The 15,985-nt window shown below is 70.5% G+C and overlaps 1 protein-coding gene across 3 annotated transcripts in view; it reads right to left on the bottom strand.

Annotated features, from left to right (window-relative positions):
* Positions 1 to 3,982: 3,982 nt before the first annotated feature.
* HSF1 (heat shock transcription factor 1) overlaps positions 3,983 to 15,985 on the bottom strand; it is a 49,886-nt gene continuing 37,883 nt past the window's right edge. Inside the window, exons 9-14 of one of the 3 annotated variants that reach the window (XM_086466281.1) lie at positions 14,976 to 15,209; positions 11,501 to 11,587; positions 6,715 to 6,820; positions 6,512 to 6,577; positions 5,098 to 5,167; positions 4,178 to 4,416 (exon numbers count right to left, since the gene is read on the bottom strand). In XM_086466281.1, coding sequence (XP_086322407.1) covers positions 4,211 to 4,416; positions 5,098 to 5,167; positions 6,512 to 6,577; positions 6,715 to 6,820; positions 11,501 to 11,587; positions 14,976 to 15,209 — 769 coding nt within the window. In that variant the 3' untranslated portion in view covers positions 4,178 to 4,210. Of the gene's footprint in view, positions 4,417 to 5,097; positions 5,168 to 6,511; positions 6,578 to 6,714; positions 6,821 to 11,500; positions 11,588 to 14,975; positions 15,210 to 15,985 lie in introns of all 3 variants that reach the window. The other 2 variants (XM_086466282.1, XM_086466283.1) reach the window with 2 other exon arrangements.

Here is a 15,985-nt window from a genome sequence, read left to right as displayed (position 1 = left end):
CCCCCCACGTCGGGGATGGCGGGGGTGGAGGTTAGTGAGGGGCCACCCCTGTGCGAGGGGGGACCCCTGGAAGCCCCCGGGCTGCCTCCGAGCTAAACTGGGGGTTCCCCATCGGGGTCCGCTCCGGGCACTGGGAAAGCGCTGCCGTCCTCCCCAGGGTGACGGGGATCACCTGAAGGACCCTGGGGACCCCGCAGGGCTCTGAGTCCATGCAGGGGTCCCTGGGGGTCCCCCCCAGCCCCATTCCCGTGTTGCAGCCCCTCTATGAGCCCCCCTTCTGGCTGGTTGCCCCGGGGCCCAGCGCGGCTCATCGGGGCGGCCCCACGAGGGTCTCCGTCCCCCCCAGCACCTCATCGGCGGCCCCGTCCCTCGTGGCGATGCCAGCGCGGTGCTCGGCGGCTCCGGTTACCGTGGGCTGGAGCGGGGTGCGAGGGGGGCGCCGGCGTCTTTGGGTGATGGATGGCGGGGGGGAAGCGTCCGGCGGCGGCGCTGAGCCCCGCCAGGCATCGGCCTCGTTCGCCGGGATGAGGTCAGGCGCGCCGGCCGCCCGCGCCACACACCATCAGGTGGGTCGTTACGGCCCGCCCGGAGCCAGGGGCTCCCGCAGCACTCGGGGGGACCCTCCAGCCCTGGGGCTGCTGAGGGGCCACTGCCCCCAACCCCCCCCCCCCCGCACCGTGCAGCCGTGGCGGCAGCACCACGATGCCCCATCCCGAGGCGGAGGAGCAGGGCCAGGGGAGGGAAGAGCTTTGACCCCAGAGGTTGCCCCCCAGCCGCGGTGGCACCGTGGGGACCTGCCCCTTTGCACTGCCCTCTGCCCCCAGCAGCACCCAGCACGGGGCAGAGCCTCCCCAGGCAGGTGCCGCTGCCAGCGTGAATGAAACCCCCCACCCGCGGCACCCGCCGACGCACCAGGCTGGATGGGGAAAGATGGGGAAACCCCCCCCCCCAAACCCCCCCCCCAGCGCCGTGCACGGCATCGCCCGCTGCAGCCGTCCAGGCGTCGTGCCGAGGCGTGACCACAGACCGCCCCTGCTCCCCGCTCCCCACCGTGGCCCCCGCCATGGCAGCGGCGCCGGGAGCTGCACAAGGGCCACCTTGAGCTGGTCCCACCGAGGTGACACCCGGGACACCTGGGAACTGCCCTGGAGAGAGCAGGGAGCATGGAGCCCTCACCCCAGGGGGTCTGAGGAGAGCGGGGAGCACAGAACCCCCACCCCAGGCAGCCCTCGACGGCAATCCCCATCAAGCCAAAGCTCCTGCCGGGGCAGCCGGCCCCGGCCGACGGCGTCCAGGGAGGGTGGATCTGGATCCATCTCTCGGGGGCTCAAACGTGGCCACGTCAGAAACCCGACTGGAACTCGTCCGTCTTCATCTTCCAGCTCCCGGTTCCTGCCCCGACCTCCCGGCGCAGCCGTGAGCACCGGCTCCCTTGCCATGGGCCACGCGGGCCGGGCAGCCCCTCTCCGGGGGGGGTTACCCCGCTGCGGGCGGCGCTTCTCTTGGCTCCTGCCCTTGCCCCGTGTTTGCAGCGACCTCCTCAAGGAGCGGGATCGTTTCCAGCCGCCGCAGCGATCCTGAAGGCAGGGCACCACGCTCCCTCGTGCTCGTCCCGCGCCCAGGCGTCCTCCATCCCACGGGACCATCCGGCTCCCCGTCCCTGGCACCGCGGCTGCCGTCCCCGTGGCTGCCTCAGTGTCCCCGTGGCCGTGGTCCTTCCCACGCCACCGCGGCGGCGAAGGGCGGCAGAGCCACGGGTTTGGGGTCCTGTGCCACGACACGGGCTGAGCTCACGGCCCCGCAGACCTGCCCGTCGCGCGGGTTTGGGGGGGAGGCGCACCCGGGTCTCGTCCCGAACGCGGCGGCGTCCCCTCGCCGGAGCAATCCCCGCCTCCTGGCACAGCTCGTGCTCCGGCCGATGGACCCGGCGTCGGCAGAGCGGAGGGCACGGGGATGGCAACTTCGGTCGCGGGCAACCTCGGGGGAACAACCGAGGCACCAAACCCGAAGGCAGAGCCGGGGGGAAGGCGGCAGCGGAGCCGTTTCAAGCGCTGGTGGAGAGGAAGAGGAAGGGCAAACGTCTGGCGTAGGCAGCAGGGAGGGAAGGAGGGAGACGGGTGTCCCGGGGAAAGGGGGGTCGGCACAGCGGCTGCCGGAGCGGGAGGCGTCCCCTCTCCCCGGGGAGAGGTGGCAGAGGGCCCGAACGCAGGACAGGCCGCCACCGTTCAGGGGGGACGCCCCCCCCTGAGCAGGCCAAGCCAAGGCCAGGCTGAGCTGGAGGGGGGGTGGTCTCTGGTGCCGAACGTCCCCCGCCCCACGGGACAGCCCCGCGCCACGGCTCAGAAGGTAACGGCAGAGCGGGTCACCGCCACAGCGCCGGCGGCGGCAGCGCGTCCGTGCGGACGGGAGGCGCTCGGCGGCGCGGCCAAGGAACCCGGTGACGGGGCACGAAGACGCGCCGGCCCCACGACGCAGCATCCGAGCCCGAGGGAGGCCGCGGGGCCGGGGCCCCGAATCCGCCTCGGCGCCTCGCTGCCGAGGGGCAGCGGGGGCTTCGCCTCCGAGCCGCGCCTGCGGCTCCGCACGGCCCACGCCAGGACCCTGCCGGAGCACCTCAGGGCGCGCGTGTGCCGCTCGGGGGGCTCCAGCGCGCCTGTCCCCCGGGCAGGCGGGGAGCTCCGGACGTGGGGCGCCGCGTTTCGGACAAGGCCACGGGGCAACCCGCGCCGGAGCTCGGCCGGACAAGCTCTCGGGCGCTGCCGCCGCTCGAGGATGGAGCCCACGCGGCGGAGGTGGCGCTGCGGTGGGCACCGGCTTGTCCCGACGTCCGACCTGCGCCGGTCCTCACCGGGAGCGCGGCTACGGCCGAGCCCCAGCGCCAAGAGGCCTCCGCGAGCGAGCAGCCCGGAGCGGAGGAGAGCGGGTCGGAGGGAGGTTCGAACGCTCTGAACGCAGCAACGACGGTTTTTTGTTGTTCTCAGCGAAGAAGAGCACCCCCGAGGGCGCGCGCGGCGTCCAGCACCCCCGAGGGCGCGCGCGGCGTCCAGCACCCCCGAGGGCACGTCGGCGCGGGCCCCGCCGCCGTCTCCTCCTCTGAACCATCCTGGAGCGCCCGGCCGTGGCGCCCAGCCCGCGACGGGGGCGATCCACAGCCCGGGATCCAAACACGCACCTGGGGGAAGCGCGGTGACGCCTCCAGCTCCCGCCCGGGTGACGCCGGCGCGGGCACCGGCACCGGGATCCTCGCCCCGCGGGATCCGGGGGCCCCAAGGGCGATTCCTGGGCCTTCGTCCCATCCGCTTCCCGGCGAGGTGACAAAGAGCAAGCTTTGGACCATAGAAAAGCCACCAGGTGCCAGACCGTTTGTTTTATATATATTTGCACGTATATATAGAGAGATATTTATATATATATAGATAGAAGTGGGTTCTTCTCCTCTCATGTAAAAATCCAAAATACAGTTTTTACTATTAACAATCCGAAGTGTAAATGTACAAAGTTTTACTGCTAGGCAAAAGGAAAAACAAAACCAAAGGGACAAAGGAAAAGAGACACGCAGAGCAAGAGAGAACAAAAAAGAGAAGGTAACGCTGGGCTCGGGGGCGCCCCGGGGCACCCGCGCCCCCGGAGACCCCCGGGGATCGGACCGCAAGGCAGAGACCACAACGGGATCCAACCCACCGGCGCCAGATCGGCAAACTTTTATTGTTTCTCCTGTTAAAAACCATCGCGTCCGCCTCTCCGGGGGGCGAGGAGGGAAGGGGAGAGGGGCGGAGGGGCAACTCCCCTCCTCGCAACAGCCACCCCCCGCCCGCCCGCCCGCCCGGCGAGCGCCCCGTGGCCGTGCCCCCGCCGGTGTCCCTCGGTGCCTCGGCCGGGCTCTCCCGCCCGCTCGCCGGGGCCGCGGCCGTGCCCGTGCCGAGCCTCCGGCGCCAGGGCTGTGTGGGGCTGGGGGCGGGGGGGGGGGAGAGGCTCCCGCCCGGCTCGGCCCCCCGCCCGGAGGCGCGCTGGGTGGCTGGGGTCTAAAGCAGGTTTCGAAACACCTCATGAAGCACACACACAAATGAAACCCTCGCGGTGCCGGGGGGGAAGCGAACAGGGGCCGGAGGGCGTTTAGAGCGTTCGACGTCCGTGCGAAGAAGCGAGGAGGCTGGCGGCTGGACTTCCCTTTCGCGCGGGTTCTTCCTCTCTCTTCACCCTGCCCTGGGCCTTAGGACACCGCGGGGTCCTTGGGTTTGGGCTGCTCAGTCCCTGACAAGAGGGAGATGGTGGGATCTTCCGAGTACTCGTCCCCGTCCGTGAAATAGGGCCCTTCCCCCAGCTCGAAGAAGATGGGCAGGTCTCCGCTCCCCATGTCCACGGCGCTGGAGTCCACCAGGAAGAGGGGCTGGGCCGTGTAGTGCACCAGCTGCTTCCCTGCAAAGAGAGAGGGCGGGAGGGCAGCGGCTGCCGCGCCGGGCCCGGCCGACCCAACGCCGCGCAGCCGCGAAGCTTTCGCTCGGGGAACGGCCGGCACGGCTCGGCTCCCTCGCGCCGGCGCTCCTCGCCACGCCAGCGGCGCCACGCCACGACCTCTGGCGCATCGGCAGGGACCAGGAGCGCGGCCGCGGCAGGGGTCTGGCTGCTCGCCGGGCTCGTCCGCGCCCCCGTGGCCCCACGCAGGCACAAACCCCAGGGGGGCCGGGGCCGGCAGGGAACCACCCCCCCCCGGCGCGTCCGGGCCGACCCCCTGCTCGGGCAGGGTCAGCCGGAGCCGCCTGGCCGGGACCGCGGCTGAGCGTCCCCGGGGGCGAAGGCTCCTCAGCCCCTCCGGGCGGCCCGTGCCAGAGCCTGAGCACCCTCACGGTGAAAAAAGTGTTTTTTTTGTGTTCTGATGGAATTTCACGCGTTTCAACGTGCACCAGGGGCTCCCGCCCTGTCGCCGAGGAGAGCCTGGCTCCCGCTGCTTCATTCCCCCCGCAAATCCACACACGTCCAGCCAACGTCCCCCTCCCCACCGCCCCTTTTCCAGGCTCCGCAGTCTCGTCCCTCTCCGCCAAACGGGCTTTTTGGGAGGAGAAAGGGTTCTGCCGCAGCCCCAACTCTCACGCCTGGTACCTGTGTCCGCCGCGCTGGCCTCCGTCTCGGTCGGCTTCTGCTGTTCCTGGCTCGAAAGCAGATCCTGGATCTGCCGGGAGAAAAGAAGACGGGGCGGGTGAGAGCCTGGCGCGGGGTGGGCGTTCGCGGGGCCGGGCTGGAAAGGCCGAGTGAGAGGGAGAACAACTTGGGAAGCGGGAGAAACGGCTCTGCCCGCCCGGGAAGCTCCGGAGCGAACCTCGGCCGGGGAATACGGCACCGGGCTCCTAATCCCACCCGGGACTGCCCATCCCGGGGGGACAATCCCCGAGCAGAGCCTCTCCCGTGGGATCCCCCTTCCTCTCCGGACTTACAGCCGGTGAATAACCCTGTGGCTACGGCCGCCGCGGAGGAGCCCCCGCGGCAGGGATCCCACCCCGCCGCCCGGTGCAGGCCGCTCCGGAGCACGGAGGTGGTCCCAGCCCGGCTGGGAACCGCCTGGGGATGCCGCGGCTCAGCCCACGGGCAGCCCAGGGGGTGACGGCAAAGCCCCCCTCCCCACACGGCGCAGGAGAGAAAGAATCCGCAGGCGACCTTGGGCCGGAGCCGCCGACGTCCAAGGGCACCGGTGGCGACCCCTTCGGCAAACCCCGCTGCCGGATTTGCCGCGGCGCAGCCCTGGGCGCGACACTACGCCGCCATTCACTTCTGAACCGCTCACCGCTCACGTCCCGCTCCCAAATCCCGCCGATCCCGCTCTCCCTGCCCAGCCCCAGAGCTGCCGGGCAGTCGGGAACCCGGTCAAGCCGCTCACGGGGTGGGCGCTGCTCCGCGCCCTTGCGCTTCCCCCCTCCAGCCCTTTTTTCCCTGCAAACAGCCCCAGAACGTGGCTGTGCCGCACCGCCGGGCGGGAGGGAGGAAGCCAAGAGGCAGAGAATCGCCCAGCGCGGTTTTGACCGTGACTTCCACCCTGCTGCTCGGTGCGGCCACGAAACGCCGTGTCCGACTGTTGCCTGGCGGAAAAAAACCATCTTATCGGGCAACGGGGGCTGCGGCGAGGAGAGTCTGTGCAGGAGCGAAACAACCAACCAGCCCACGGCGGAGTGTGCCTCGAGACAACCTCTGGATGATCTCAGAGGGCCAGAAGGGGGGTTGATGGAAACCACGTGCAGCTCCGTGGGCTCCAGCAGAGCTCGCCTGGGAGACGGGAGCCTCCGCACCTCGTGACCGCGCTGCGACGGGCGAAGCAGCCCCGTGCTCACCGAATTATCCCCCCCAGGGCTCCCCCAGCCCGCGCGGGGCTGCGTGTTCCTCCTCTCTGCCACCTCCCCGGGCCGGCGCCGGCCTGGCCGCGGCTGGGGGCTGCTGTCAGAGCCTCCCCCTCGTGCTCCCGGCGAGGCTGCCGCGGAGCAGCGGGACACGCTTCACCCCGGGAGGGATTTGAAGGGCTACTCACGCTGGCCAGGCTGCTGTCCAGGTCGGGAAGGTTCATGTCTGTAACCGTCATCGAGGGGCTGAAGAGCTGCCAAAGGAAAGGGCGATCAGCGCCGGGCAGGCGGGCAGAGCCCGGCGCGCTGCGGCAGCTGGCGGTCGAAGCTACCGGCGCGCGGTGCGGCGGCCGGAGCCGGGGGGGGGGGGCGGGAGGGAGGCGACACTCACGTCCAGCAGCGCGCTGGTGTCCACGCTGAAGCCGTGCGTGGTCAGCATCGTCTGCAGGTTGTCCAGGTTGGAGTCGATGGTGTCCAGGTGGTCGTTGAGCTCGTTCCTGCGCGGGAAGAACAGAGGAGCGCGGCGGGTGGGCGCTGGGAAGCCTCTCCCGGGTTCTGGGCTCCTAAGGGGACTTCATCCGCCCGACCCTCCCCAACCCGGGGCTGGCAGGCGCCGGCTCCAGCTGCCGGAGGGCTCAGGCGCGCCGGCACGGCGCCGCGGCCGCGCTCTCCCCCTCTCCACCCGGTTCTCTGGCCCGAGCCCGGGGGCACCGCGAGGGATCTTCCTCCCGGGAGGTCCGAGGCTGAGCCAGGGACAGCCGAGACGCGGTGAACTCCTTACGCACCCCCCGCCTTCCCCACCGCCATTGAGGCTCGGTGGTGAGGGGGCTCGGTAGCTGCGCCGCTACAGAAAGGGCTTCGGACCCTCCAGGGCCGCCCCTGGTTGGGGACGGGTGACAAGGGCCACACAGAAAGGGCTTCGGACCCTCCAGGGCCGCCCCTGGTTGGGGACGGGTGACAAGGGCCACACAGAAAGGGCTTCGGACCCTCCAGGGCCGCCCCTGGTTGGGGACGGGTGACAAGGGCCACACAGAAAGGGCTTTGGACCCTCCAGGGCCGCCCCTGGTTGGGGACGGGTGACAAGGGCCACAAAGAAAGGGCTTCGGACCCTCCAGGGCCGCCCCTGGTTGGGGACGGGTGACAAGGGCCACACGCCTCCTCCTCCCCGGCAGCGACTTGCTCTGGGGACGAGGTTTCGAGGGGACCGCTGCGGCGAGGAAGAGCCTCCCCGCCGGGGCCGGCGACAAAGCGCCACGGGTTCGCCATGGGTTGGCCGGGAGTTCCTAGCCCCAGGGGAGGGAACCCGCGCTGCTTCCGTGTGCCTGGCGGGGGGACACGAAGCTTCCCACTGCAGCCTGACCCGCGCGCGGCGCCCGGCAGCGCCAGCGAGCGCCCGCCGGCGCGGCGGGGCGCGGGGGGGGCAGGAGCTGCGAGCTCCCGCAGGACGAGGAGGGACGCGGGATTCCCCTCGGCTAACTCCGCTGCCGAAAGCCGGGATCTTGTCCCAGCCAGGCTCCCGCTACGCCCGGACCCCGTCCCGGCGAGGCGACGCGCGAGGCCAGCGCCGAGGCCGCGGCTCGCTCCCTCCTACGGAGCTCCGGGACGAGGCACGCGGGCCAAGGCGGGTGGCAGAGCGCGAGCCAGGCTGGCAGAGGAGCCAGGGCTGCGAGCTCCGGGGCACGGGCAGCCCGAGAGCAGAGGGACGGCGAGGGCTGCGGCGGGGGCGGCCGCGCGGGGAAGGGGCCTCGTGTTCCCTCATTCTCCAGCTCCCACGATGCTTCAGAAGAAGAGACGGGGCTGACAGAAACCGCAGGGTGCTCCCAAAAAGCCCTGGTGAGCGCTCCTGGGAAGAACAGCCGGGTTCGCTGGGGACCCACGGTCCTGCTGAAAAGCCCCCGGAATTGGGCAACGCGACCAGCAGCGGGTTCAGCTCCTCGAGTCGTCAGTCCTGGCGCGGCCCCACGTTCAATTCACCGCCTTCTCCCTCCCAGACGGGCGCCTTGTGGCTACTGAAGGTGCTCACGAGGGACCGGCGGTGCAGGTCCCGCGCCGGGAGAGCCGGTCCCGGCAGCCGAAGAGCTCGGAGAGGCCCAGGCGGACGCGCACCAGCACGGGCCGAACGGCGCCGCCGCCGTTTTCAGCCTCACGTGAATTACAAAATCCGCACGAGTTGGAGGTTCCCGTGAACGGGACAAACGCCCCGAAGCTGCTTCTCCTCTTGGAGGGTCTGCACCTGCTGCGGGGTTCGTGCCCGCGCCGCGGCGGCAGCTCTTCCGGCATTCCCGCCACGATCCCGCCGGGGGACCGACCACCCGCGCGGCCCCGCACCCGCCCGACTCGGGGGGCACGGACTCGGCCACAGCGGGGGCGGCTCAGTCGCCCACGGGGACCCCGCGTGACCCCCCCCCCGGCTCGTCGCCCCGCAGCTTTCGCGCCCCCCCACCCCACGGCAGCGCCACGAGGGTTACGAAATCCGGACTGTCTTGTGGCTGCAGCCAGCGAGGAGAGGCCACAGGGTCACCTCGGCGGCGGCTACGAGCGTCCTGCCGGGACCACCAACACCCTCGATCCGGCAACACCGCGCCGGGGGCCGCAGGGGAGCTGCGGAGACCCGCGACTCCGGTGGAGAAGGAAGATCCACGACGCGGTGGCTCATCCCAGCCTACAGGACGCCCGGAGCCCTCGCGGCGCAGCACCTGAAGCGCTCCGATGGATTTTGGAGGCTTCCAGCAACGCCACCATTGGGAAGGCCCGGCAGCGGGGAACGGAGCCCAAGCTGGTCCTTCCAACCCGCAGGGGACGGAGCCCAAGCAGGGGGACGACTCGGGTCACGCAAAGGAGTGACGCGGGGATTAAGCTCCCGACCAGCTCCTGACCTCCCTGCTGCTCTGCCGGAGGGAAGGGGCCCCGGAACCGCCAGTTCCCGTGCCGAACTGGGAACGGGCAGCTGCTGCCTGGTTCCCGGCACGGCTGGCAGGCAGCTCTCTCCGCAGGGCCCGCTCTGCCGAGCTACACCGGCACCGGGCCGGCTTTGCCGTCAAAAACCGAGGCGGGCAGAGAGAGGGAGCGCGGTTCTCTGGGGCCACACCGCTTCCCACGACTTCCCAGCTGCGTTGTGGGTCGAAGCGAGGGGAACCAGCGTCTCCGGGCGAGGTACGAGGTGGCTGCCGAGACGCAGGGGCTGAGGGCTCCCCCAGCTCTGTGCCTGCCTCCCGACGGAGCAGCCGGGGCCACGCGCGCCGAGGACGGAGGCCGGGAGCTCTCCGCTCCCCCGAGACCGGCCGGGCTCCGAAGGCGAGGACGCGCCTCCCGCGCCGAGAGCGCCAAACCGTCTCTTCTCCGGCGAAAGGCCTGGCCGCCGCCCGCCGAGGAGCAGGGCGCGCTTTGGGGGTACGGAGGCTGCACCGGGCTGAGAGACGGGGCGCTCCACCACGAGGGTCCCACCGAATCGCCGTGTCCCACGTAGGCTGCAACGCACCGACGGCGAAATCCCTGGAAAGGGCAGGGTGGACGGCACGGGGCTGGCGCTGCCGACGCAGAATCGCTCCGGCGCCGCTTCCTCGGCTCCCGGGGCGGCCCCGCCGAGCAGGGGCTCTCGTGAGACCCTCGCCGCCTGAGCTGCCACGTGATGAGGTGCCGAAAAGTCAGCCCTTGCCGTGCGGTCTCGCTCTGTGCGGGTGGTTTCACAGCCCGAGGAGCAGCCGCGTGAAAACGGCACCTTCTTCCTCGGCGGATCCGCCCTCCGCGGGTCCGTGTCCCTTCCCCAGCGGGAAGATGTGTTCCACACCGATGCCGCGGTGGCCCTGGTGCCGGGGAAGCGCCGGCCGTGCCATCTCATCGCTGACGAGGCAGCAGAAAGCAGGCGACCGGCCTCTCCCTCCGCTGGGAGCACCGGAGCCGGCAGCGGTTTGCTGGGGAACAGGCGCGTTTCGGTACGGCCGCCGAAGGGAGAACTCCAACCCGCCGGCCCCTTGCCGGGCCTCCAGCTGCCCCCGGGGGTGCGGGATGGCAACGCGGCTGCCGGCGAGCCCAGCGCCACCGCTCGTGAGCCACGGCCGGGAGGGGAAGAGCCTTGCCAGGAAGGACAAGGGGGGCTCCCCAGTTCTCCCACCTCCACCCGCGCTGCGGCAGGGAGCAGCTCCCGGCGTCGCCAGCCCGGCTGCCCTCCCTGGCGGAGCTGCTCGTCCCCTCTGGTCCTCGACCCCAGGCCGGACAGGCTGCCAGGCGGCTCCCACAAACCACCAGCCGGGCGCCGGACGCCTCCGGGCGCCGAGCAACCTCCAGTCCTCTGAACCCGCAGCACGGAGCACGGATTTCCCCCAGAAACGCTCTACAAGCCAGGCGAGGCTGCGGCTTCGCGGCGACCATCGCGGTTCCGCGGGGAAAAAGCCGTCCCCCGGGGCCGGCGCTCTCCCCGGGCCGGCGTCCTGCCGTCGGCTGGACCTGGGAAGGGGGCTCGGGGCGGGGGGCAGCAGGGCCCAGGGCCCCCCAGCCTGCCGGCGTCACCCCGAGGAGCGCTCGACTCCTGCAGCGACCACCCCGAGCCAGCCCTCGAGGGAGAGAGCACTTGGGAAACGCTCTCGGCACTGCTGCCGGCGCCAGGGCACCTTCAGATCGTCCTCCCTGGGCTTCCGTGGGGGTCGGGACGCCGCCCCAGACGGGTTTTGTCCCGATCTGGGACGGTTTTCCTTAGGGAACGGCGCCTGGGTGCGCGGTCGGGTCTGCAGTGGGAAGTTTCGTTGCTCCGTCGTTACCGCAAACACGGGAAAGGCGTCAGCGAAGCCACCCCAGCCCCCACCGCTTCGCCACTGAGGCGCGCGGGTTTTCTGCTGGCGAGAGAGACGCCAACCCGGCAGCTCCCAGGGCTGGAGTTTCCACTCCTCAAAACCAGGCACAGCGCGGACAACAGCGGAGCGGCCTTCCCTCCCGCCCCTGCCAAGACCACCCAAAGGGATGAGAAGCGGCCGAGCCCCCGCCGGCCACTCGAGGATTTTAAGTTGCCGCGCTGAGCTGGCCAAGAAGCCCGTGCCAAATCTTCAGAGCGAGCTTTCCCCTCGCTGACGGGCTCCCTGCGGGGCTCGGAAAGCTGCCTGACAGCTCCCCGCTCGGCGCAGCGTTCCCCTGCTCCCCCGCCCAGAACTGCACCGCCCGGGGCCGGCGGCTACGGCAATGCTGACCCTTGCTGCGATCTGCAATGAAGTGAGGAAGAGGAGGAACTGGGGCAAAGCCGAGTGACCTCCGACATCTGCGCAGCGCGGGTCAAACTGCAAAATACAAACAGAAGAGGAGACGAGATTCAAACGACTCGCAGTGGAGGCACCTTCGGGACCGAAACGTGGGCTGGGGTCAACGGCACGAGCAGCGAGCCGCCCGCGCCGCTGGGCCCGCCGCGGCGGTGGCCGGCGCGGCAGCCGCGGCCCCGCAGCGCCGGCGGGATGGCGACGGACCGCGAACGCCGCGGCAGCCGGCGGCCCCAGCAGCAAGCGAGGGCAGCGCGGGGTCGTCACCGCCCAGCCGAGCTCGGCGGGGAGCTCCTCAGCCGGGCCGACGGTGGGCCTGGCCGCGCTGACCTCCGCGGGGCGGCACCGGCGCGGGGACCGCGGTGGCGGCCACCGCTAACGGGGCGCTGAAGCGGTGGGTGGATGGCGGGCCCGGGCCCGGGCCCGCCGTGCTTAGCCAGGCACGCACGTTCGGCACCAGCCGCCGCCGTTTTCCAGCTCTGGCTCCCTCACGAGGGTCCCCGGGCGGCTGGCGGGTCCCGCTCGGGCGGCACGTCCACCAAACGGTCCCTTTCATCGCCCGACTCGCGGTGCCGTCGCCTGCTGCCGCAGCGCCGACGGACGCACGGAGGGGCTTCTCAGCTCAGAGGGGCTTCCCTTGGACGAGGGACGTCTGGCGGGGGGGAGGGACAGCCCGCGGGGCTCCCGGAGCAGGTGACGACAAGCAGGTCTCGCCGCGACCCCCCGGCAGCTCCCAGCGCCCGGGCCAAGCGAGCGGCGTCGCGGCACCCCCGACACACCGTGGAGTCACCCGCCGCCGGTAACCGCTTCCCTGGCTACCCGCGTCCCAAGCCCACGAGGAAATCCCCGGGGATGCCACAGGAGCCGCGGGGGCAGGGCGCTGCACGGCGTGACGCCCTCGGGCGGCCCCGCGGCAGCGGATGGGGTGGGGGGTGGGGGGGGGTCGTCTGAAGGGTCCGGCCCCCCCCAGCCATATCCAGGGGCACCTGTAGCTCCATCGGGTTGCTCGTCCAGCCCGACCCTGGGCGTTCCCAGCGATGGGCCATCGACCGCCTCTCTGGGCAACCCGGGCCAGCGTCCCACCACCCTCAGCGTCACAAATCTCTTCCTTGGATCTCGCCTGACTCCCCCCTCTCCCAGTCCGCAGCCGTTACCCCTTGTCCCCTCGCTGCAGGCCCCGCCAAAAAGCCTCTCCCCGCCTTCCCTACAAGCCCCCTTGAGGTACCGACAGGTCTCCCCGGAGCCCTCGACCGCTGCTCGAGCAGACGTGGGGCAGCCCCAGCGACACCGGGCGGGGAGCCGAGGCCTCGGCACGCTGGGCACCCCGACCCTCCTTCCCGGCATTCCTGTTCCTCCGAGGCCACAGGGCAGGCGGAGCTCCGCGACCCCCGCGGAGCGCAGCGCAGGCGGAGGTGCCGAGGCACGAGGCTCGGGCCCAGAGGAGAGCGGCGGCCGGGGACGCCTCTGATCCCTTCCCCTCGGCCTCCCAGCTCCCCGCGGCAGGGAGGGACCCTCCGTCCCGCGCCCCCCACGCTCTGCCCAGCGCCGGGCGCCGGCCGCAGCGGGCTGCAGAGCCACGCGGCGAAGGGGCGAGGGGCTGAGAAGAGGGGACGGGGCTGCGGCACGACCGGGAAGGCTCGCCGGCCGGACGGGGCTGCGGCACGACCGGGAAGGCTCGCCGGCCGGACTGGCAGGCGGCCCGGAGAGGCCCGGCACCGAACGCGGGGCAGGGGAGCGCCAGAAGAGGAGGAAGCACAAGGCCTTTCTTTGCCAGGGCTCTAAGCAGCTTTCTCAGACGAAGCTCAGAGCTCGGGCTCCGCAGGGGCAGGGGGGAGACATTTGCCGCGTCCTCTGCCGGCTTCTGCAAGTCCGTGACAAGCTCAGCGCTTTTTTTTTCCCTTTTCCCCCCATTTTCATTACCTTTTACATGGCCAGTACCAGCTTCCGAGGAGCTGCACAACAAAGCCCGTCCCTTTGAGGGCAGCTGGGATCGGTGAGGCGGATCGCGGCGCCCCGGGCAGGTCTATAAACGGGTTAAAGCCACGGACAAACGTCCCCTCCGAGGCCAAGAGGAGGGAGCGAGCGGGCGCCGCCGGACTGCGAGGTGGAAGGGCGGCAGCAAAGGCCGCTCCGCTGCTGCAGAGGGGAGCCTCCAGCTCGGTGCTCGCTGAGGAGGGCTGCTCCGGGAGGAGAGCTGCTCCGGGAGGAGAGCTGCTCCGGGAGGAGGGCTCCTTCCATGGGTTCTGCCCCTTCTCCTCGCAGAGCCACGAGAGTACGGCTCTGCAAAGCGAGGGCGAGCACAGAACGCACACTGCCGGGCCCACGCCACGCTACCATCACCCACCGCAGCCTCCCGGCTACGGGAGCTCTCCGCTGCCTTCCACGACCCGGGAACTAATTGTGTTTTCTCCAAAGTGCTGTTATACTTTAAGGACAGAAAATCTGCCCCGGCACTCAGGGGGGAGACCTTAACTCCCACACTCTGTTTTCCCGAGAACGCGGGGAGAAGGGGAAGCGGCCGAGAGCTCGGTACGGCCAAGGGAGCAGCTCCTGGCACCTCACGAGGGACAACCAACTTTCTAGTTTTTCGCCCCAACGCTCGCAGTGGCATCGGTGAGCTCCGAGCGGTGACAAAAGACGCTCAGACGACACATCTGGCCCCTAACCAAAAGCCACCCAGCGCCTTCCAGCCCGCCGCCCACCGAGCCCAGCCTAAGCCTGGCGCAAGCTGCGTCCCAGGGAGCGAAGGGGCCGAGTGGAAGCGCCTGTCGCCGTGACCAGAGCCGGGCCGACGAGCGGGAGGCGTGGGTTCCTCCCGCACTCATCGGGGGGGCAGCCGGGAGAGGGGAAGGCAGCGGCAGCAGGCGCCAGCGCGCGCCGTCAGGGCAGGCGCGCGGGGAAACGCTGCCCGCTGCAGCTCCCAGTCTCACCCACAGGTCAACCCGCTGGGACTAAAGCTTCCGGCAAGCTGTACTGGGAGCCGCCCGCGCTGGGAGCCGCCCGCGCTGGGAGCCCGCCGGCTGCCTTTGGGCTGCAACCACAAGGCAGAAGCGTTTATCCCGCGAGGACGCGAAACGCAGCCGACCTCAGGGCGACCCACGCCGGGGGAGCAGGCAGCGCGAGCAGGGCCTTGCTGAGCACCCTAATTTTTACCCGTCCCTCTGCTGGCATCCCCCGGGGCCCCCCGCAGCGTGGGGTCAGGGGGTGGGACACCCCGGCTGCTCCGAGCAGAGGAGGGACGGGAGGGCAAACCGCCCGGCCGGGCACCGGCAGAGACGCCCCCATTTGCCCCCCCCCCCCCGCCCGGGCTGGCACCTCTTCAAGCTTAGCGGCGGGACGGTGGGCAAGCGCAGGGCTCGGCCCGGCTCGGCTCGGCCCGGCTCGGCCCGGCCCGGCTCGGCCCGGCACTTACTTGTCGAGGCAGGCAACGCTGAGGCACTTTTCCTGGGGCTGAGGCTGCGTGGTGCTGTCGCCGGCTGCAGCGGTGGTGGTGCTGGGTTCGTTCTCCTGCAGGATGGAGTCAATGAACGTGGAGGGGAACAGAGGGGTTTCGACGGCGGGAGGGTTCCCTGGGCTGGCCTCCTCTATCTGGGGGCTGCGGGTGGGACTGGGGGGTTCTTCTTTGATGCGGACCACGGGACTACTCCTGAGAGAAAACGGAAAGGAAACGGGTAAAAACCTCGGGCTGACGCGCTGCTGGTTTCTCAGGTCTTGCCTCCAGGCAACGGGGCAAAAAATCCTCGTGGCTGCCGCCGCCTTTTCACACGCAAAGCCTCCAGAGCCAGCGGCAAAGATGAGGCTCAACGAGGACCTAAGTATTTCTTGTCCGACTCCGATCCTCACCAGCTCCCCTGCCACACCAACCCCTCGCGCCGTGGCGGCAGCCTCAGCGAGCTTCTCGGGGCCAAAGGCCCACGAGGCTGCTCAGGGCGGTCACCTCCGAGGAGGTGAAGTTCTCGGGAGGAGAGTGCGGGTTTTTGTCCTCAGCGGCCCAGTTAAACCAGCCCAGCTTCCGCTGCGGGCCCAGCCTCGGTGGCGCAGAAGTACACACCCCGTTTTAAAGCCACCGCTGAGCCGTGCAGGACACCGTCACCACCGCAGCCGAGGCGGCAGCGCTTTAACCGCTCCCACACGGTCACTGGCAGCGACTCCTCGGTGCAGGGGCTCGACCTTCCCCCTAAGCACCCCGGCATTTTCAGCTGGACTGTTTTTATGGGCAGGGCAGGGCAGGGCAGGGCAGGGCAGGCGGCTTCTTTGGTCAGCCCTGATTTTACCACCCAAACTCAGCGATTTGGGGGCACAGGAGGCGCGATTAGTCCTACGGGGAAGGACAGCGAGCACAAAAGGAGAGAGAAAAGGGCCATGAAGCAAACACATGGCCTGTGTTTAAGAGCGACTGCTCCTGGCAGAGGGTATCAAAGG

Source organism: Leptosomus discolor, chromosome 5 (genome assembly GCF_034619465.1).
Source record: "Leptosomus discolor isolate bLepDis1 chromosome 5, bLepDis1.hap2, whole genome shotgun sequence".
Taxonomy (NCBI): Eukaryota; Metazoa; Chordata; class Aves; order Leptosomiformes; family Leptosomidae; genus Leptosomus; species Leptosomus discolor.
Note: the sequence above shows the minus strand (reverse complement) of the source record. Positions and strands in the feature narration are given on the sequence as shown.